The 20,487-nt window shown below is 46.3% G+C and overlaps 1 protein-coding gene across 6 annotated transcripts; it reads left to right on the forward strand.

Moving 5' to 3' along the window:
• The first annotated feature begins 4,758 nt into the window (after positions 1 to 4,758).
• Positions 4,759 to 17,266, forward strand: LOC121443401 (cyclin-dependent kinase 20-like). 6 transcript variants are annotated; one of them, XR_005973660.1, is made up of 11 exons: positions 4,759 to 5,015; positions 5,295 to 5,408; positions 6,807 to 6,995; positions 7,165 to 7,286; positions 7,417 to 7,479; positions 7,928 to 8,051; positions 8,320 to 8,475; positions 9,207 to 9,400; positions 10,864 to 10,928; positions 15,055 to 15,192; positions 17,190 to 17,227. XR_005973660.1 is itself a non-coding variant. In XM_041645160.1 (10 exons), the coding sequence occupies exons 1-9, from the start codon at positions 4,941 to 4,943 to the stop codon at positions 10,886 to 10,888; spliced, it is 1,062 nt and encodes a 353-aa protein (XP_041501094.1). In that variant the 5' UTR covers positions 4,759 to 4,940; the 3' UTR covers positions 10,889 to 10,928; positions 17,190 to 17,266. The 6 variants fall into 6 exon arrangements, 5 of the variants coding, with proteins under 5 accessions (XP_041501094.1, XP_041501095.1, XP_041501092.1 ...); XM_041645160.1 differs by lacking the exon at positions 15,055 to 15,192 and having other exon boundaries at positions 17,190 to 17,266; XM_041645161.1 differs by lacking the exon at positions 15,055 to 15,192 and having other exon boundaries at positions 17,178 to 17,196.
• The last annotated feature ends 3,221 nt before the right edge of the window (positions 17,267 to 20,487 follow it).

Consider the following 20,487-nt stretch of genomic DNA (forward strand, 5'->3'; position numbering starts at 1 on the left):
TGTCTAACAATGAAAGGTTCAAAAACTCAGTGGTTCAGCCCTTGAGGCTGTATGTCTCAATGGGTCTCAGTATATGTCAGAATCCTGAAGACGTAGGCTCTAATTCTAGTGAAGGAAATGGACTTGCTATTGAAAGCAAGCAGGCAAAGAAAGCAAGCTTCCCTTATGTAGTCTGCACCCACTTCAAAGGATTTAATTAAGAAAAAAAAATCTTTCACAGGTGTTTCCAGCTGCTTGCATTTTAGTTAATTCCAGATGCAGTAAACTTGACAACCAGAATAGCCATCATACACTGAGTAGTTAGTTAGCTAGGTTCCTAGAACCAGGTATGGTTTCCCTCTTGTTGAATGGGTCTTAAGTCTAATCAGAGAACTGTTGGTTATCACCAATGTATGTATGTCACTATTGCACCCTCAGAGCTGTCACGCCATACTCCAACCAACAACCCTCTAGTCTGACCTGTATATACGCAAAGTGGAGAAGGCTGCACACAAGATTGACATTAACCAATACGATTGATTTACAGGTTTTGAGAGTTGTCAGCTGTGCCATTTCTCTGGGGGGTGGGGGTGAGTCCTAGCAACAAGGCAAAGATCTGGAGCATATAAAGAAACAAAGCACAATGATTAAGGACCAGGCAGGTATCAAATGATGTTCTTAGTTTTGTTTGCTCAGGCCTACCACGCTTCAGACACTAGGTGTCAGCAGAACACCTTGTCTTTCTCTGATCTCTCTTGTCAGTGGGTGACAGCTCTCTCTCTCACTTTCTCTCTCTTCGTTCCATCCCTCCCTCCTTCCTTTAAAATTAAGTGCATTTTTTGTTTTTTGATAATTTCACACAAGTACTATGTTCATATAATTCACTCCAACTTCTCCTGTGTTAGTCCCTCTTAAATTAATGACCTCTTGTTTAATTATTATTGCTGCACATTTTCGGATATATGCATATGTAAATGTACATATATATGTATGTGTAGATATACGTAAGTGTATACACACACACATGACTAAGTTTATTTAGTGTGGCTTATGTACAGGTGTGACCACTTGGAATTAGATAAGCTGAAAGACCCTCGATGAGGACCTTTTTTTTGGGAGGAGACCTCCCCAACGCCAAGGAACAGGCCGAGACCGCACAGCTGCAAATCTCAAGAGGTTTATTGAGTAGACACTGGTACCTGCAGGCGGCAAGATCTCTCAGAAGACTTGCGTGCCTGCCAACTGGAGGGCGGGCTTTTTATAGGGAAGAGCAAAAAGCAAGTTTACAGAAGCAAAAGCATGGTTATTGGAATGAGGCGGGGGGCATGAATGGTTTCCTCTCTCAGCATGGATGTCTGGCAACAGTCATCCTGTTCCTATCTTATAGATATCCTGTTTTGCAGTCAACCTGCTTTGTGTTGTTGATGTCCTATCTTATTGATATCCTGCCTTGCAGTCTTCCTATCTCATAGACATCCTGCTCTCTCAAGCACATGGGATGTTCTTAAGCAAACAGGACATTCCCCCGGGAGCATGCTAGCTGCGGGTTTTGAGGAGGGGGTCTGTAGGGTCTTTCATTTCCCCCTTTTTCTTTTTATTATTGAGTTAAATCTTTTACTCAAAGCAATTACAGAACCTTGCTTTCTCGTTGTGGTAACATGTGATACTGATGGTTCAGTTCTAGGGCCTGAATGACTGACAGCCTGTCTTTTATAAACTGGACCAGGCGGTTTAAGATGCAGGGCCCAAACAGGAGTATCAGAAGGAGGATAATCAAGGGACCCATCAAAGAAGACAATAGAGTTGTAAACCAGGGAGACTTATTAAGCCATCCTTCGAACCATCCTTGTTGTGATTCAAACATCTTTTGTCTCTGTCTTATCCTCTCTCTAAGCTTTGTCATATTGTCTCTCACTAGCCCAGTGTGGTCCGCATAGAAGCAGCATTCCTCTTTGAGCGCCGCACATAACCCTCCCTCTCGCAAAAACAACATGTCTAGCCCCCTCCTGTTTTGTAGGACTACCTCTGAGAGGGAGGTTAAGGACTTTTCGAGTGCGCTAACCGATTCTTCCTGTGCCTTGATATCAGTATGCATGGCTGCCTGAAGTTGTCTAAATTGGCTGGTCTCCATAAGAGTGGTGGTCCCTGTGCCCACCCCTGCTGCTATTCCCCCCATAGTGATGCCTCCCAGCAATAAGGCCAAAGTTAGGGAGGCTGGTTCTCTCCTAAATCGGGGTCTCCCTTCAAAATGACTATAGATGTATTCAGGATCATGGTATGTAACTTTGGGCCATAATTCAATTAGAACGCAATAATCAGAGGCTTCACTGAGCACAGCAGCTGAAACGCATGGGGTTAATCCAGTACTGCATGCCCAATAGGTCCCGTTGGAGGCAGCTAGGTAATAGGTTCCTCTGGACACCTTTTGGGTTGAGTTACATAAGGCCTGGTGGGTTTTGGGAATAGTCCCTATGCAAAATCCCTGTCCAGATACTTCAGACAGGGTCAGCTTATGCTGGGGGATGGAAGTGCAGCTGGTGGGTGCAGAGATTTGGTTGTGAACCTAGCCTTTAATGGCTGAGCCATCCCTCCAGGCCAGCAGGATGTCTATGAGATAGGAAGACTGCAAGGCAGGATATCAATAAGATAGGACATCAACAAAGCAGGTTGACTGCAAAACAGGATATCTATAAGATAGGAACAGGATGACTGTTGCCAGACATCCATGCTGAGAGAGGAAACCATTCATGCTCCCCACCTCATTCTGATAACCACGCTTTTGCTTCTGTAAACTTGCTTTTTGCTCTTCCCTATAAAAAGCCCACCCTCCAGTTGGCAGGCGTGCAAGTCTTCTGAGAGATCTTGCCACCTGCAGGTACCTGTGTCTACTCAATAAACCTCTTGCGATTTGCAGCTGTGCGGTTTCGGCCTGTTCCTTGGCGTTGGGGAGGTCTCCTCCCGAAAAAAGGTCCTCGTCGAGGGTCTTTCAAACCTACCAGGGGACTTGTCCCTGGAGAAAACTGATTTTCCTCCTTTCTTAGAACCCTCCCAGTCACTGAGGCAGGTCTTACTTTGTAATCCAGGCTGGATTTGAACTCCTTATGCCTTTCAACATCCCAAAGTTCTGGGCTCACAGGCTGTAGTACCTGTTAGTGGGCTGATTCTTTCTGTTTTAAAGTATAAGAAGTTTTTCTTTCCTTTTTTAATGACTTTATATATATTCAGCTCATGATCCTGGCTACTAATGAAAAACAAGAGGAAAGACTTCAGCAAAGATGTGGAACTCACAATATTGCTTGGGACAAACTCTTCAAAGAAAATAATCTTGTCTAATCCCAGCATTTGGGAGTCAGAAGCAGGTAGATCTCTGTGAGTTTCAGGTCAGCCTGATTTACATAGGGAATTCCAAGCCAGTCAGAGCTGCACAAAGTGACCCTGCCTCAAAAAAAAAAAAAAAAAAAAAAGAAAGGAAAAGAAAAAGAAAAAAGAAAAAGCTCTAATCTTATGATTTTATGAGTAAAAAGACTTAATTTGTATGTGTCTTCACATATAAAATTATAAAATACAGTGTATCAGTTTGGATGTCAATGCAACATTTTCCTTAGTTCTGAGTAGTAACTAGCCTATCAAAGCTAAACTCAGCATGAAGTCAAGGATGGTCTTGAATTCCTGGCCTTCCTGCCTCTACCTCTCAAGCGCTGGAAGAACAAGGAGACACTACCACATCTTTGTTTTGCTTTAATTTGAGGTTCCTCCTCACACTGTGGTCCAAACTTGAATTTTCTGTTTTCCTGATTTAGCACTATGGGTAGTGTGAAAGTTTTCGCTTATTTCACGCCCGGAAGAAGAGCGGCTCACAGTCATTCCACAGGGTCCCCAGCCTCACACTTTCTGTTTAAAGGTTTTGTTTACTTTGTGTTTGAGACGGTCTCACACTCTCGCTCATGCTGTCCTTGAACACGTGGCAACCCTGCTTTAGTCTCCTTAGCGTTCAGATCGGAGGAATAAGCCACCATGCCTGGCACACTCACATTTCAACAAAAACACACGAGGGTGGTACTTTCTCTGCATCCTTCTAACTTCTTACTTGAGATCCCCTTAGCCTCGTTCTGCTGGGCACTGGAATTATAGGCAGGGCAACCACAGCCAGTTTATCGTCTACTTTTCTGACAGCGGTCATCCTAAAGGGTCTTACCGTGGTTTGATTCCATTTCTCCTAATTAGTAGGGATCTTGGCCATCATTTCACATGCTTGCTGGGCATTCGCTATGATTTTGAGACAAGTTCTCCTAGTGTAGGCTGCCTTGAACTGTCTATGTAGATGAGAATGACCTTGCCAAGTATTGGGACTACAAATCCCCAGGTAAGTGAGACCAGTTTATGTGGTCCTGGGAATTGAACCAATGGCTTTGTGCATTCTAGGCAAGCACTTCACTAACGGAGCTTCAGCCCCAGGCTTAGTAAACTCTTTTAAAAGGTATTTAGATTCACAATGCCTATTGGAGAGACTAGAGGGCCAAGTGAATCTCCACGACTCAGCTCTGGCCTTGTCTCCAACGCTACCTGGAGTCATCTGCAGCAAGAGGCAGACGACGTTCTCACCACTGGGTACTCGGCCTGCAGATTCTGGATGACTCCGCTCGCCCCACCTCTCTAGCAGAAGCCACGCCCCTGAGCGCGTGAACACGCCCTTTACTTGCGTGCCTCTGCCCCTTCGGGCTGCACGCAGCCGCGTTCTTGTCACGTGACGCCGTTAGGTAATCTTCCGATGGACTGCTGAGGGTTCCCGGAAAGGTGTTGTCTAGCGGGGATCAGATTCCCGACAGAGCTCAGCGCGGGTCTTTCCTGTCACGTGCTGCACGGAGCCGCGGCTAGACTCGTTATTGCTAGGCAACGGCTTGCACGCTTTGTCCGGTGCTGCATCCTAGCTGTCTAGGAGGATCTGGGCGCCGCAGGCGGACATGGACCAGTACTGCATCCTCGGTCGCATCGGGGAGGGCGCCCACGGCATCGTATTCAAAGCCAAGCACGTAGAGGTGAGGCCACGCTGCGTTCCCCCTGCCTCAAGCCACTGGCTGCGGCCTTCTGGTGCTGAGACCTGCAGGCCTCGGGGGTCTCTGGATGCTTGTCCGGGTCCCTTCGGTTGTGATCCCGCTTCCAGCAGCGGGGTTGTGGGAGCGCGTCCCTTGGCGGGCGGTTTAGATATTCCCTACCTAGGGGGGGATCTCTGCGGGTATCTTGTTCCCTGTGTGTTCTCTTTCTGCCCTTCATTGCCAGAAGGTGTTCTGGCAGTATCTGCTCTCCTTACTGCACAGACTGGAGAGATCGTTGCCCTCAAGAAGGTGGCCCTGCGGCGGCTGGAGGATGGCATTCCTAACCAGGCCCTAAGGGAAATCAAGGCTCTGCAGGAGATCGAGGACAGTCAGTATGTGAGTGGGGCAGGGATCTGGTGGACCAGACGGTGGGCGACAGGTTCCAAGACAGCAGCTTCTCCCCCGCCCTCTTTCACTCATTTCCACCCTTACCTTCCCACCCACAGACACTTTGAAGGATTCCCTTCTAATCCTCACTGAGCTCCTGCCCGCTTAGCCCCTATTTCTCCCTCCCATTGACTCGTTGCTCATACACTCATTCATTTTTTCTCTTTTAAATATTTTGTGATTTTTCTCTCCTTTCCTTCCTGTCCCCCCTTCCACCTCCCTGCTTTGCTTTCTTTTCTTTCATACTATGGGCAGGTGCTGTGCCACTAAAGTATGTCCCCAACCGTACGGATTTCTCAGTAACTTGTACTTGTTCCGCGGGTGTGTTTAAAGGCTTTATGTGTGGTCACCCGGAGTTCTCCCTGCTTTTCAAAGCAAGTTTCAGGAATTTGTTAAGCAAGGGGAATGCTTGATTTTCTTCATCACTTCGTGGGTCCTCAGCTATCCATTGAAGACTTTGAGTTGAGTATCACTGGCAGTCTTCCTGGAGCCTCCTGAAAGTTCTGGCCTGTGCACAGCGCTAGTGACGCTGAGGAACTGGTCCCAGTCTGTTTCCCGAGAGCGTGTGTGTAATGGAATCAGGAGGTGACAGGCTACACACCTGGTGTATGCCTGTGTGCCAGTGTACTGTGAAGTCTGGGGTTGTAGGTCTCAGGACCTATTGGAGCAAGCTGGCTGGTCAGACCAGCGTATTTGGTGAAGCCCTGAATTCAGTAGAAACATTGCCTCAACAGATAATGAGGAGAGCAATTAAAGAAGACTCCTGACTTCAGCCGTGATTCTCCACGTGCTCATGCACATGTTTGTACACACATGCATCCAAACACAAAGACATATGTTAAAAAAATAGTCCCCAACCTTTATCATCTTCATTCACTACCACTTCTAAGGTTTCCCTGCAGAGACTAGTGTTACGTTAATGTTTTACTTTTGGCTTTTTGGGGGGCCCACTACCCAGCTCCCAAATAAATCACACCTGGAGGCTTATTCTTAATTAGGAATGCCCAGCCTTAGCTTGGCTTGTTTCTAGCCAGCTTTCTGTCAATTAACCCATCTATCTTTTCCCTGGCTGTCTTTGCTTGCTTGGCCCTCTGGCAGGGCAAGTGCGAATGGTGCTGCTGCTGGTGGGTCAGGAGGTGAGTCTAGAGCAATGGTTCTTAGCCTTCCTGATGCTGTAACCCTTTAATATGATTCATGTTGTGGTTTTGTTGCTACTTCACAACTGTAATTTTGCTGCTGTTATGAGTCATAATGTAAATATTTTTGGAGATAGATGTTTGCCAAAGGGGTAGAGACCCATGGTTTGAGCACCTCTGGTCTAGAGGCTGATAGGATTTCTGCCCTCAGGTGGTACAGCTGAAAGCCGTGTTCCCACATGGTGCAGGATTTGTGCTGGCCTTCGAGTTTATGCTGTCAGACCTGGCAGAGGTGGTGCGCCATGCCCAGAGGCCCCTGGCCCCAGCACAGGTCAAGAGCTACCTGCAGATGCTGCTCAAAGGTGTTGCATTTTGCCACGCCAACAACATTGTGCATCGGGTTAGTACCAACATGGGCTGTGGTGGGCTGGGGTGAGCTAGTCCTTGAAGAGGGTCTTCAGGTAAGCAGCCAGGGCTGTGGCTCTAGAGGAGATGGGGCTGACTGCCTATCTCCCTGTCCCAAAGCCCTATGGGTTGAGGGAGACTGATGCCCCCTTTTGTCTGCACAGGACCTGAAGCCTGCCAACCTGCTCATCAGTGCCTCAGGCGAGCTCAAGATCGCGGACTTTGGCCTGGCCCGGGTCTTCTCTCCAGATGGTGGTCGCCTCTACACACATCAAGTGGCCACCAGGTAATGAGGCTGTATCCCTGCCAGTTCTCTCACGGGGGAAGAGACACCTCTGCACCTTCTGTTCGGGCATGGGCTGTGAGCTTCTCATCAGACCAGCTAGCCAGCTGTGATCTCAAACCCTTTTCCCCAGGTGGTACCGAGCCCCTGAGCTCCTGTATGGTGCCCGGCAGTACGACCAGGGCGTCGACCTATGGTGAGACCCTGGGGTGGATGAGGTAATGCGCGCCTGCCATGGGGATGTCTCTGAGTTTGTTGGGGGAAGGTTAGGGCAGTGATAGTCTCAGGCGGGAGGCGTCTGGGTAAGGTGGTCTGGGGTACAGTTCAGGTATCTTGACTTGAGGATGAGACAGCGGTGAGCTTGAGCGAGGCTTGTGCCCCTAGGTATGAAGGCTCAGCATTCTGGTGGACTAGTTTGTGGTCTTCAGAGGTCTGAGGTTTGGGTTATTTTGCATTTCTGCCCCCCAAACTGAGGAGGAGCTGGGTGACCCAGATACGGGGCTCTAAGTGTCTTCTAGCTGTCAGGAGTTGCTCTGTCACTAGAAACCTCTGGACCTTGACCCTGGTTTGAGGTGTTAGAGCTGTCGTGGGTAGCGTGATCACCCGTGTGTGAGAGCTCCAGTTGCTTACATCTGTATCCACAGGGCTGTGGGCTGCATTATGGGAGAACTGTTGAATGGGTCCCCCCTGTTCCCGGGAGAGAATGACATCGAGCAACTTTGCTGTGTGCTTCGCATCCTGGGCACGCCCAGCCCTCGAGTCTGGCCGGTTAGTAGCAGCCATTGCTGGGGAAGGCGTGGGATTGCTTTCTTCCCCAGTAGGAAGTGACTTCTATTCATGCAGGTGTACCAGGGCCCCAGCTTTCCTTGACTGCAGAAGGGCCAGGTCTTGTCTGGGTGACATCTCAGCAATCGGGGCAAGGAGGGCGTGTGTGGGTGATGAGGGACCATGATCTGAGTGAGAACGTGAAAGGGAGCCTGCATCGGAGCGGTGAGGTGGGGCCTGCTCTCATTGCCTCTTCCTCTGCTGAGCTCAGGAGATCACAGAGCTGCCTGACTACAACAAGATCTCCTTCAAGGAGCAGGCACCGGTGCCCCTTGAGGAGGTGCTGCCTGATGCCTCTCCCCAGGCCTTGGACCTGCTGGGCCAGTTCCTCCTCTACCCTCCACACCAGCGTATTGCAGCCTCCCAGGTAAGGTTCAAGTTGTGGTCACTGAACTATGGGACCCTGCCCAGTAGGGGACTCTCAGAATCTGTGACGGACTGGAAGCCCGGGCTTCCCAATGGGGTGTTCTTCAGGGGAGTAGTCAGTGACCTTTGCCCTCTGTCTATTCCCCTCTTGTTGGTGGTTCCTTCTTGCAGCTGCAGGAGTTGGAGGTGTGGGTGTTGTCACCTTCCCCCCTGATTGCTCTTCATGTCCTTACCCGTCCTGTGCTTGCTCCTTGCCTTGGGCTTGTGCTCCTGTGTCCTAACCCTTCAAACCCTGCAGCAGCTCCCTGGTCTTTATTTATAACTTGTCCTGGGAGACATGAACAAGTGTCTGTTCACCGAGATAGACACTGCTAACAAATCTGACCTGAGGTCAGATACAGTCTCAGGTGTTTTCTGGGACTTGTGAGTTTCCTCTAATTCCTGGGTCTATAAGGAGCCTCCTGCCCAGAGGGAATGTTTCAATCGGGAGGAAATAGCCACACATCAAACTATAGTTGTTGGAGATATACCTGTACATTCTGCCCCTTTCTCTGGTTTATGTCCCCAACCCCTTCCTCTGTTGGCAAGACTTTCAAGCTCACTGCCATGTTCCCAGCCGCTGGGACAGTGCTCCAGACAGGCACAAAGGCAGGATTTGCTGACCCAGCTGAATGGTTCTGGGGGCTGGTAGTAACTGGATTTCTTCGGCTGCCTCTTGTTTGCTACCCTCAGGCCCTTCTGCATCAGTACTTCTTCACAGCTCCTCTGCCTGCCCATCCCTCTGAGCTGCCAGTTCCTCAGCGCCCAGGAGGACCTGCACCGAAGGCTCACCCAGGCCCCCCTCATGTCCATGACTTCCATGTGGACCGTCCTCTTGAGGAGTCACTGCTGAACCCAGAGCTGATTCGGCCCTTCATCCCAGAGGGGTGAGATGCTTGCCTAGTCCTGCCTGCTTGCCCCAGGAGCATCTAGACAGCCATTCCTCTGCCTCTTCCTGATTTGCCTCCATAGCCTCCCCATGGATACACACACCACACCTCATCCTACTCCTTAGCCTGCTTGAGGACTGGGCTTCGGGGGGCAGAACCATGAAGATGTCCAGCCCAGCAGAGAATGAGACTCACATAGCCTCTGGAAACTGCTAGCTGTGTCCTTTCCCAGAGCCACCACTCCGTGGTGTTCCCTACCTTGGATCCTGTTCAAGTCCATTGCTATTACAGCAGCACCCGGGGAGGCACAAGAGTGAGCGCACCTGGGAAGGCAGGCTTGCTTTGGTTTGGTTTCCAGAGCACTCTGGACCGGGATTTGAGATTCATATAAAAGCTCTGAGTGTTTCTGCCTGTTTTTGTTAGGGAAATTGACAAGGTGGCCCCTTAATTTATAGGGGTCAGTCACCCAGAAGGTGCTTCCAGTTAGGGCCGCTTTGGTCCTGAGGCTTCCTGTGCCATTCATGTGATTTGAGTGCTTATTTGGGAGTGAGGGTCCAGAAGTTGAGGCCAGGGATGAACAGTTTCCACATGCTGGGCAGTTAGTTTTTCTGTAAGCCGGAGGCTGCCACGCACATTTGAAGCAGGCATTCCTGGAATTCATTTAGTAAATAAATTCCAGTGTAACTCAGCCAGCCTGATGATCTTTATTTTATAGTACTACAGTAAGATGAGTCTAAAACAGTGGTTCTCAACCTTCCTAATGCTGTGACCCTTTAATTCAGTTCCTCAGGTTATAGTGACCCCCAACCATAAAATTATTTTCATTGTCACTTCATAACTGTAATTTTGCCACTGTTATGAATTATAATGTAAATATTTGATATGCAGGATATTTGATATGAGACCCCTGTGAAAGGGTCGTTCGACCCCCAAGAGGTCATGACCCATAAATTGAGAAGCACTGGTCTAAAAGAATACTGAGATGTCAAGGACCAAGAGGAGGTGCAGACAGATGATGATGAGGACTTGTATAGTGGATAGTAAGACTTACTATATGGTTATGTAAGGACTAAGACAGAATATTGTTTCAGGAATAGACAAAATAGAATCTTAACTATCCATTATTCAAATATATAACAAAATTTGCTAGTGACTTTGGGATATACCTGTAACCCTAGTGCTCAAGGGTCTAAGACAAGAGGTTTCCTAAGAGTGAAAGATCACCCTGGGCTATAGTGGGAGATCCTGTCTGAAAAAAACAGTGAATGTGTGTATATAATATGCACACATAGGAGACACATTATACTCTTAAAATGTTTGTTTTAGTCCTCACATGCATTGGTTGTTGTGTGAGTACTGGGGACACAGAGGTAACTAACAGATTTATACCATGCTGCTCTCAGGAAATCCTGATGTCTTCATAACCCAAGCTCCATTTATTTCTCTGATCATGTCTGCAGACTCTTAAGAGCTACAAGAAACTAATGGGTGACAACTTGTGTCTGGACGCTGTTTGGAAACAAAGGTACAGGATGATAAAAATGTAGTCCATTTGTTGATTTACACATCGGTGCCTTCAGTGGTCTCTGCAGAGCCTTTTTCTAACTCCGCATCGCACAGTGATACCCAGGCATACAGGGAAACATTGACCAGCAGAAAACCAGCTCTGGATTTCCAGGTGGTGGACTCACCAGATAGTGCAGCTACCACACTTGGTCCTGGTAGAAACAGTGGCTGGTACTGAAAGTCATGTAATAATACAACAAAATACAAATTTACAGTCTGCAGTAGGATGGTCTACCCCCCCCCCCCCACACACAAAAAGATTTTGTTTGGCTTGTTCTTTTCAAGACGAGACGATGAGCCTGGCTTTGAACTCGCTTTGTGACTGAGATGACCTCGATGCCTGCACTTTTATTGGGATTACACCCCTGTATTACCACACTTGTAGTAATTTGAATGCAGAGTACATATTCTAGCTGGAACAGAGGTGGTTACTTATATTAAAAAGGGAGAGAAGTGGGTATTTTCAAGAATGGAATTATAAATATAAATCAAACTTACAAGCAAAAGAATTAAAAAAAAGGTGATATAGCTTGATATCAGAGTAGGCACTTACTAGGGATAAACATTAAACTTGCATGAATTGGCAAAAATTGCTACATATGTATGCACACAATACAGATTTTTTCCTCTTTTTGATACTGAATCTTGTGTATCTGAGGCTAGCACCAAACTCATTATATAGCCAAGGCTAGCATCAAACTCACTGTGCAGTTTAGAATTACAGAAGCTTGCAGAGTCTAGCTCTGCAGACTTCCTCCAGAGTTGAGGTCAGAGGCCGCTGTGTAGTGGAGGCGGTTAGAATAGCTCTAATCTGAGGGTTTACACAAAAGGCTCACTGTGCTTTCCAAACATGTCTCTTTATTCTACCTCTATTTTAATTCTGTCCTAATTTTCTATAATTTCTTAGCTCTAATTCTCTCTCAATTCTAATTCCAGTTCTCTGTTACAAGTCTCTGTTTGTTATTTTACATTCTTTTTTCTTCTTTATTTTCCTACATTCTCTATACCTTTACATTTCTGCCAGCTTCTGTTTGCTCTCTTAGCTTTTACAGACCCACAGAATCTTGCAGGCATTACCTCTGAAGGTCACATACCATTTCTTAAGTAAATAATAAGAAATAGTCATTCCAACAATTCACAGTGCAATCAATCCAGATAGTAAGAAAAGAGCACTTTCTTTTAGTTAACTCCCTAACTAGTGGACTGCAAACCGCAGCTGTAAAAGGAGAAGTCTTTTTGTTATCCATAGAGGTAGCCTTACAAAACTAAACTAATAAGAGAAATAAGGAAATTGTGTGCTATATCCTATACTTTAAAAAAAGATTTATTTATTATGTTTACAGTGTTCTGTCTTCATGTATGTCTGTAGGCCAGAAGAGGGAGCCACCATGTCGTTGCTGGGAATTGAACTCAGTGTCTCTGGAAGAGTTCTTAACCACTGAGCCATCTCTCCAGCCCCTATATCCTATACTTTTGATTGTATAAAACATCTTAAACATTTTGTGATCAGTAGTCATAAATTCCAGGTTTTCTGGGACTGGGGACTTGTTTGTTTACAAATGTGTCCTCAGAGAGAGGGCAGCAGCAGCTGGAGCTGCAGGGCCAGGGGCAGAGAAGACCATACAACACTCACCAACACACTGGCATTTGAAGCATTTTCAATCTTAAGATATATTTTTATGTCCAGCATGTAACCCTTGACCATAGAAAGAAAAGCTTGTAACTCTTTTTTTTGGGGGGGGGGGGAAGGCTATGAAGTTATTTTATATTTTGTAGCTAACCCTGGCCAGATAGAGAATTTTTCTTCCGTGGTGCCTGAACAAAGGCTGAGGTTAGGAATCTGTGCAGAGTTAATTATTGTCCCCGGTACTCCAGTTAAATTACTCTGCACTATTTACCTTGGCTCAATAAATTGTACAGCTGGCTACATGTTCTAGTAAATAAGATTGTATTCTTTTTTGTTTTGTTTTTCAAGACAGGGTTTCTTTGTGTAATAGTCCTAGATGTTGTGGAACCCACTTGTAGACCAGGCTGGCCTTGAACTCAAAAAGATCCAAGTGCTGGGATTAAAGGTGTGCACTACCACCGCCCAGCTAAGATTGTATTCTTTTGGTAATAGTTTACCTTAAAATCCAATTAGCAAAGCACCTGGCCTGATCTAAAAGCTACTTTAAAGTTTTATATCAGTTGATAGTGTGTGGCTATCTTGGCAGCTGGGGAAATTACAGTGTTTTCTTAAGCTGTACTCTAGTTCCACTCTTAATGGAAGCTTAGAACTTCTGACTTGGGCAGCATTTGTTTTATTCATGAAAACTCGGTATAGGTTAACAGTATTAATACTAATTGGATAATACAGCTAAGGCAGAACCATCTTCTTGACAATTCATAGATAAAAATGCCCAGTAGATAAAGAATGTATTCATGCGATACACACACACACACACACACACATACACACGCACACACGCACACGCACACACACACACACAGGCTAGGGAAAGAATGCATTTAGCACATTTAAAATTATAGGGAGAAACATCAGATATTCTGGCGTCTGTATTTCTTGCAGGTCTTGCAAGGCACATTTCCTCCATCAGAAATTAATTCTGGTTGGTTGACACCTTGAATATTAATTGCTCCTGTAATAAATGATAAAGGCTCTCTGCCAGAATGACCCTGAACTCATCCTGCGGCCAGTGCAGGTGTGAACTACTGATTCTGGATTCTGCAGTGCTGAGGATTGAATCCAGAGTTCAATGTCTGGTGCATGTCGGACATTTCAACCCTTTGAGGACTCAACAAGGCCTTAATGTGGTGTGGGAGGTCCTTCTGACTATGTGTTGCTTTCATTGGTTAATAAAGGAACTGCTTGGGCTATAGCAGAGCTGTAGGGGAACAGAGCTAGGAAGGGAAAAATAAATGGAATGCTGGGAAGAAGAGGTAGGGAGAGACACCATGGAGCCACCGGAGTCAGACGTGCTGAGTCTTTGCCATTAAGCCACTGCCATGTGGCGATATACAGATTAATAGAAATGGGTTAAATTAATATAAAAGTTAGTCAATAAGAGGCTAGAGCTAATGAACCAAGCAGTGTTTTAATTAATATAGTTTCTCGCCGGGCAGTGGTGGCGCACGCCTTTAATCCCAGCACTTGGGAGGCAGAGGCAGGCGGATCTCTGTGAGTTCGAGGCCAGCCTGGTCTACAAGAGCTAGTTCCAGGACAGGTTCCAAAGCCAGAGAGAAACCCTGTCTCGAAAAACCAAAAAAAAAAAAAAATTAATATAGTTTCTTTGTGGTTATTTTGGGGCTAAGCTAGCTGGGCGGCTGGGATGAACAAGTGGGCCCTCCTCCAACATTAATGTCTAGTCCATCTTGTCTTCAAACTCAGGTTTCCAGCCTCTGGTGTACCTGGGTTTACAGGTGGATGCCACTGCAGCTGACTTCAGAGTTTAAGATAGATGTAATGAGAGCTAAAAATAGACAAATTCACTTTCAAGGTAGTTGGTTTAAAGCTGGGCCTGGTATGGCTGCCAGTGGTGTCATACAGTTTTAATTCCAACACTTGAGATGTTGGCAGATTTCTGAGTGCAAGACCAGCCTGGTCTACATAACAAGTTCCAGGCTGGACTACATAGTGAGACCCTTTCAAAAAAATATTTGCATGATAGGATTAATGGCAGGCAAGACATAAAGAGAAGATTGGTGTGTGTGTATAAGTACATGTGCAAAGGTTCAAAGGGCAACGTTCCAAGAGTTGGTTTTCTCCTTCTATCGTGTGTCCCAGGTATTGAGTTCAGGTCATCAGGGGGATGACAAGTGCCTCTACCAGTAGGGCCATTTTGTTGGCTCTGTCTACAGGGTTTGTGCAGATTTTTCATTCACATAAGGGTCCTGAGACTCCGTAGACTGATATCTGCAGGGTTCTGGAAGCAATTCCCAGTGTACACTGATGGGTGACTGCATTTTACTACAGGGCCAAATACTCGGTGGATTTAATAAAGTGAGACTTAGTGACATTTGTTTGTAGTGCTGCCATCATGAGTCACAGTATTTCACAGGATATTTTTTTGTTTGTTTGTTTCCAGAAGGCAACTGATTTACACTCTGGTTGTGGGTGTCAGTATTTGAGGAATTTCCAGAAATTCTTTACCCAGAACTGTGAAGTCATCTGTAACTAGAAACAAAGTGTTCATGTCTCCAGTTCACCCGAAGGCTTCATCCAGGTGAAAGAGTTGCCTGTGACCTGGTTCCTGGTCTCTTCATTGCTAACTAGGCACTAAGAATGAGATTCCAAAGCTATCTGCTGCCATCTTCCATCCCCTCTTTCATTTGGGTATTCTTTCCTTCTGGAGGTCTGAGCCCACCTCATCTACTCAGCAGGTGCACCTGGTCAAGTCTAGGGTTCTTGAGAGTATCCCAGTCCATCCTCAGCAGAAGGCCAGAGGTTACGCTTGGGATTGAGGAAACTCTTCAGAGGAGTCTTTCTCTGAGTGGAACTTGAGAGAGACAACATCTTTCTGTCAGGTTTTAAGGGTATGGAGGGACTGGAAGAGTGACTGCCCTCCTGTGACAGGAGCAACCCTAATATTAGTCCTCAGGGGTAAATGAAGTTCATACAGAGGAGAATAGAAAGGAGAAAGAAAGTACTAATGACTTTATGTGCTTAGGAATGGCAGGAACTTTTATAGTGGGAGTGGGTCTCAGTATTAACAAGGATCTAAGATGGGAGAAAAAAAACAGAGGGAAGGAGGTAGGAAGGGAAGGAGGTAGGAAGGGAAGGAGGGAGGCAGAGGGGGAGGGAAAGGGGAGGCATAAACTAGCTGACCTCTGGGTTTTCCCCCGGTTGCTTAGAAATAGTGTTTGCCTGATCTTCTGCTTCACACCTTCCTCTTCCTTCATTTTCTGAATCAGAGAGGCTTCATACAGGTGGCAGATTTGCCTACGACTACTCGTCTCCACCGGTTTTATGTCACTCTTCCTGGGGATATAAGAACAAACGTCTACTTACCCCAGATAGGGAACCAACAACAGATACAAATATCACCAAAGTCCAACTTGGTAAAACAGTTTTACTGGGTATTGTAGTGTGAAATAAAATGGCCCCCAAAGGGAATGGTGTATGCCTTTAATCCCAGCACTTGGAAGGCAGAGGCTGGCAGATTTGAGTTGGAGGCCAACCTGGTCTACATAGTAAGTCTCAGGACACTCAAGTGAAGGCAATGGAAGACAGCAGGTGAAGATGTAATTGATTGAGGAGGCCATGTTCCAGCCCCAGGAAGCAGCAGAACTTGGCAGCTTCAGCCATGTGGTTCTGGGTTTAGAATTAAGGCTAGAAGAAAGGAATTATGGAATAAAGCCACCGAGGCAGGCATATGTCAGGGGTGTCCCTGAAGGCCTAGAGAGGCCATTGGGTGAAGCTGTGAGGTTGAAGCCTTGATTGTCTTGGAGAACCCAAGATGTTGGAGATGCTGGAGCCATGGGGTACCTGCTGAGGAGAGCAGGGGGTGGAATCAGCCCAAGAGAAAAAGATGAATGGGGTTGGAGATCTAAAAAGTATTTTGACATCAGATATGGACAGAGTTTGGAGTTTGCCCGGCTGGTTTTTGGCCTTGATTTGCTCCAGCATTTCCTCATTGTTCTCCCTTACCTATGTTTTGGAAGGGTAATGTATATCCTGTGCTTTTGTATGTTGGAAGTATGTCATCTGCCTTTTGATTTTTTTTTTTTTTGGTTTTTCGAGACAGGGTTTCTGTGTGGTTTTGGAGCCTGTCCTGGAACTAGCTCTTGTAGACCAGGCTGGTCTCGAACTCACAGAGATCCGCCTGCCTCTGCCTCCCAAGTGCTGGGATTAAAGGCATGCGCCACCACTGCCCGGCTTGATTTTGATTTTTATAGGGGAATTACAGTTAAGAGATTGCCATGCATCTCAGAAGAGACTTTGAAACAAATTTGAGACTGTGATAGACTATGGGGATTTTTGAAGTTGGACTGAATGCATTTTTGCATTATGACATGGCTATCATCTTTGGGGGCCATGGAGTTGAATGTGGTGGTTTGAAAGAAAATGACCCTTCCAGGGAGTGGCATTGTTAGGAGGTGTGGCCTTGTTGGAGGAAGTGTGTCATTGAGTGTGTGTGTGTCATTGTGTGTTTGTGTATGTGTGTGTGTGTGTGTGAGCTTTAAGGTCCCTTTTGCTCATTTCCCTCAGTGTAACTTTCAGAGCACTTGGTGTTGTCTGCACGATGAAGGACTCTGAGCTACTACTCCAGCACCACATCTGCCTGCACGCTGCCAGTGTTCGCCATCATGATGATAAAGGACTGGACCTCTGAAATTAAGTGAGCCAATTAAAATGTTTTCTTTATAAGAGTTGCTGTGGTCTCTTTTAAAGGGCGGTGGTGGTGCACTCCTTTAATCCTAGCACATGGGAGGCAGAAGCAGGTGGATCTCTGAATTTGAAACCAGCCTGGTCTACAAGAGCTAGTTCCAGAATAGGCTCCAAAGCTACAGAGAAACCCAGTCTTGAAAAAACAAAACAAACAAACAAAACAACACACACACACACACACACACACACACACACACACAAAACAAAAAAACCCTAAGACATTTGGTATGGGAGATCTTTCTATGTGTTGCTTTTATTGGTTAATGAATAAATAACTGCTTTGAGCCTATGGCAGGAAAGAACAGAACTAGGCAGGGAAAGCTAGGCTGTATGCTGGGAGAAAGAAGGGCAGAGTCTGAGAGAAGCCATGGAGCTGCCGGAGACAGACATTGGGGACTTTACCCTGTAAGTCACAGTCACATGGCAGTATACAGATGAATAGAAATGGGTTAAATTAATATAAGAATTCGTCAATAAGAAGCTAGAGCTAATGGGCCAAGCAGTGATATAATTAATACAGTTTCTGTGTGATTATTTTGGGTCTAAGCTAGCCAGGTGGCCGGGAACCAACAAGCAACCTCCCTCCTACAGACATTGGGGTTACTTACAGGGATATGGGTGAGGGGTTATTTACAGAAGCAGAAATGACTCAAAGACTCCCAAACCCACTCCATCATGGGTGATAGCTTGTGAAATTTGAAAAGCTGGAGTGTGGTTCACAACCTTCGGGCTGCTCAGCTGGTCAGAGATTCTTCTAGACAGTCCAGATTGTCTGATGTCTCTTTTACAGTTGATATATGCTTGGAGATGGCGGATGCCTAGTGAATCTGCCCCGTTTTAGGGACCTGAAGCCTTTGAATTGTTTACTTCTTGAGCGCAATCGATTCCTTGCAGGATGGATTGTTTTACCTCCCCCCAGAGCATCCTGTGTCTTTACAAGTCTCCCTTCAAGATGGAGGGTTTTGTTTTTGAGGAAATTGCTGCACAATCACCACTAATTTAGGGCCTTATATAAGATTCTGAAGCAACTTCCCCTCCTACCCCATCCTGGGGTAACCCCGTGAGATACAGAGAGCTAGCTTTGCTCTGCAGCCCAGAAAACATAGTATCAAGTCAGAAAGAGAACTTAAAAGCAGCATATGGGGCTGGGTGGTGATGGTGCACACCTTTAATCCCAGCACACGGGAGGCAGAGGCAGGTGAATCCCTGTGAGTTTGAGGCCAGCCTGGTCTACAAGAGCTAGTTCCAGGACAACTAGTACTGTTACACAGGGAAACCCTGTCTCGAAAAATAAACAAACAAGCAAAAACAAAAACCAGCATATGGGTGAGAAAGTTAAAGAGCAGGGAGCATAGGACATTCATTGTCAGGCCCTTGAGGTACACGGGGAAAGCAGCCTCCTTCTACAGTTTAGAAGTTTTGCATTTCCTCTAATTTTGAGACTTTTCTGATGTGAGGATGGTGGTGGTTTGGGGGACAGTCTGACCCTCTTTGGGATCCTCCTGAGTGTATCTTTTCTATACCTGTCCTGATGCTCCCTGTCGTGACATGAATCTCAGATGGCTTGAGACTGGCCACTTCTATGTCAACCAGAAATAAAGGAAGGATACATCTCCAAAGTTAGGTGCAATTTTATTAGACAGCAAATACAATTTAACATGGATGACAATTCCTGTTCCTCTGTGATGGGTTCACAGGCAGATTAAGCAATGTGGAGTTTCCAGATGCCAGGAGGTCCAGCCAAGGTAACGGGGGCTGGCGTCAGAAAATGCAGGCAGCAGATGGCGCTATTGGCTTGTGTGAGATGATCCGCGGTGCACGCTCTACAGAATTGAGTAACTCAAGGAGAGGAGGGAAAGGAGCCGAGGAAAGCATGAATTTCCTAAACTCTCTGAACCCCAAGAGGCCCAGAGGGCAAGAACTCATTCCTAGTGCGCCAAATCATGTGACTTCGATAGGAACAGTCTGGTCAGGGCAGTTTTCACCGCAGGCTGCCCGCTCCTCGGAGACAGGGACCTCTAACCATCAGGATAAGTTAGTCCCTGTGATGAGGGGACCTCGTCAGACCTGGTCAGCCCAGAGCAGTGGAGTTGATGATTTTAAGGGGAAGGGGACAGGGACAGTAGGGTAAAGGAGGGATGGGGAGGGCTTGTGGAAAACTAACCTCAGTGCTGATATTAAGGTGAAAATGGAGACAAATACTAAGAGCCACTCACATGATGGGTAGATTACTCCTGGGCTCTGCCATTCTGAAACATCTTGATTCCTTTTGAGTTTGTCTCTTTCTTGTCCACCCCAGCCCCTCCCTTCCCACCATTTCTGTTTCTCTTCACGCTGGGGATTGTTCCTGGTGTTCATTTTTTTTTTTTTAAACAGCCCTTCCCTTTTTATGTGTTCTAGTATTTTGCCTGCAAGTACGTCTGTGTACCACGTGTGTGTCTGGTGCCAGCAGAGGCTAGAAGGGGGCATCACTTCCTCTGGTGCTGCAGTTACAGATGGTTGTGAGCAGCCATGTGGGTCGTTTGGAAGAGCAGCCAATATTCCTAACCATTGGGCCATTACTCCACACCTGCTGGTGACAGTCTTTAGAATTTTCCTGGAAGTTGGCAATGCCAGGATCATTTGTTTCTGCTCATCTTATTTAGGTCTTGGAGAAACTATGATCTAGCCCAATGTAACAGTAGCTCACCAAAGATCAGCTATGCTTACCTTCTCTTACAGGGTCATGACTTCATACCTGTGTCCCTTTTAGTATCAATCCTTATTCATGCATGCTTCCCAGGATCACATCTTCACACATGTGTACCTTCCAGGATGATATCTCATATATACATACTTTCCAGGGTTATGGCTTCATACACATGTACCTTCCAGGATCATTCTTTATACACATGTCCTTTCCTGGATCATTCTTCATACATGTATCTTTCTTGGATCGTTTTTCATATGCACGTACATTTTAGGGTTATGTTTTCATGTGTGTGTACCTCCTAGGACAACATCTTTGTTTCCTTACTTAACACTTTGGAGTGAGAAATAGTTTTCTACTTTTCCATCATGGCATTTATAATGGAAAATGAGGAAATGGGGCTGGGTATAAGGCTCAGTTGGTACAGTGCCTACTTATCAT

The sequence above is a fragment of the Microtus oregoni genome, unplaced genomic scaffold (assembly GCF_018167655.1).
Source record: "Microtus oregoni isolate MIOR12 unplaced genomic scaffold, Mior012 000105F_ref0000443, whole genome shotgun sequence".
In the NCBI taxonomy this organism is placed as follows: domain Eukaryota; kingdom Metazoa; phylum Chordata; class Mammalia; order Rodentia; family Cricetidae; genus Microtus; species Microtus oregoni.

Coding starts and splice junctions, on each gene's coding strand:
- LOC121443401 (XM_041645160.1), top strand. CDS start 4,941: ATGGACCAGTACTGCATCCTCGGTCGCATCGGGGAGGGCGCCCACGGC. Junction 7,480..7,927: donor GACCAGGGCGTCGACCTATG/GTGAGACCCTGG, acceptor CTGTATCCACAG/GGCTGTGGGCTGCATTATGG. Junction 8,052..8,319: donor CCAGCCCTCGAGTCTGGCCG/GTTAGTAGCAGC, acceptor TGCTGAGCTCAG/GAGATCACAGAGCTGCCTGA.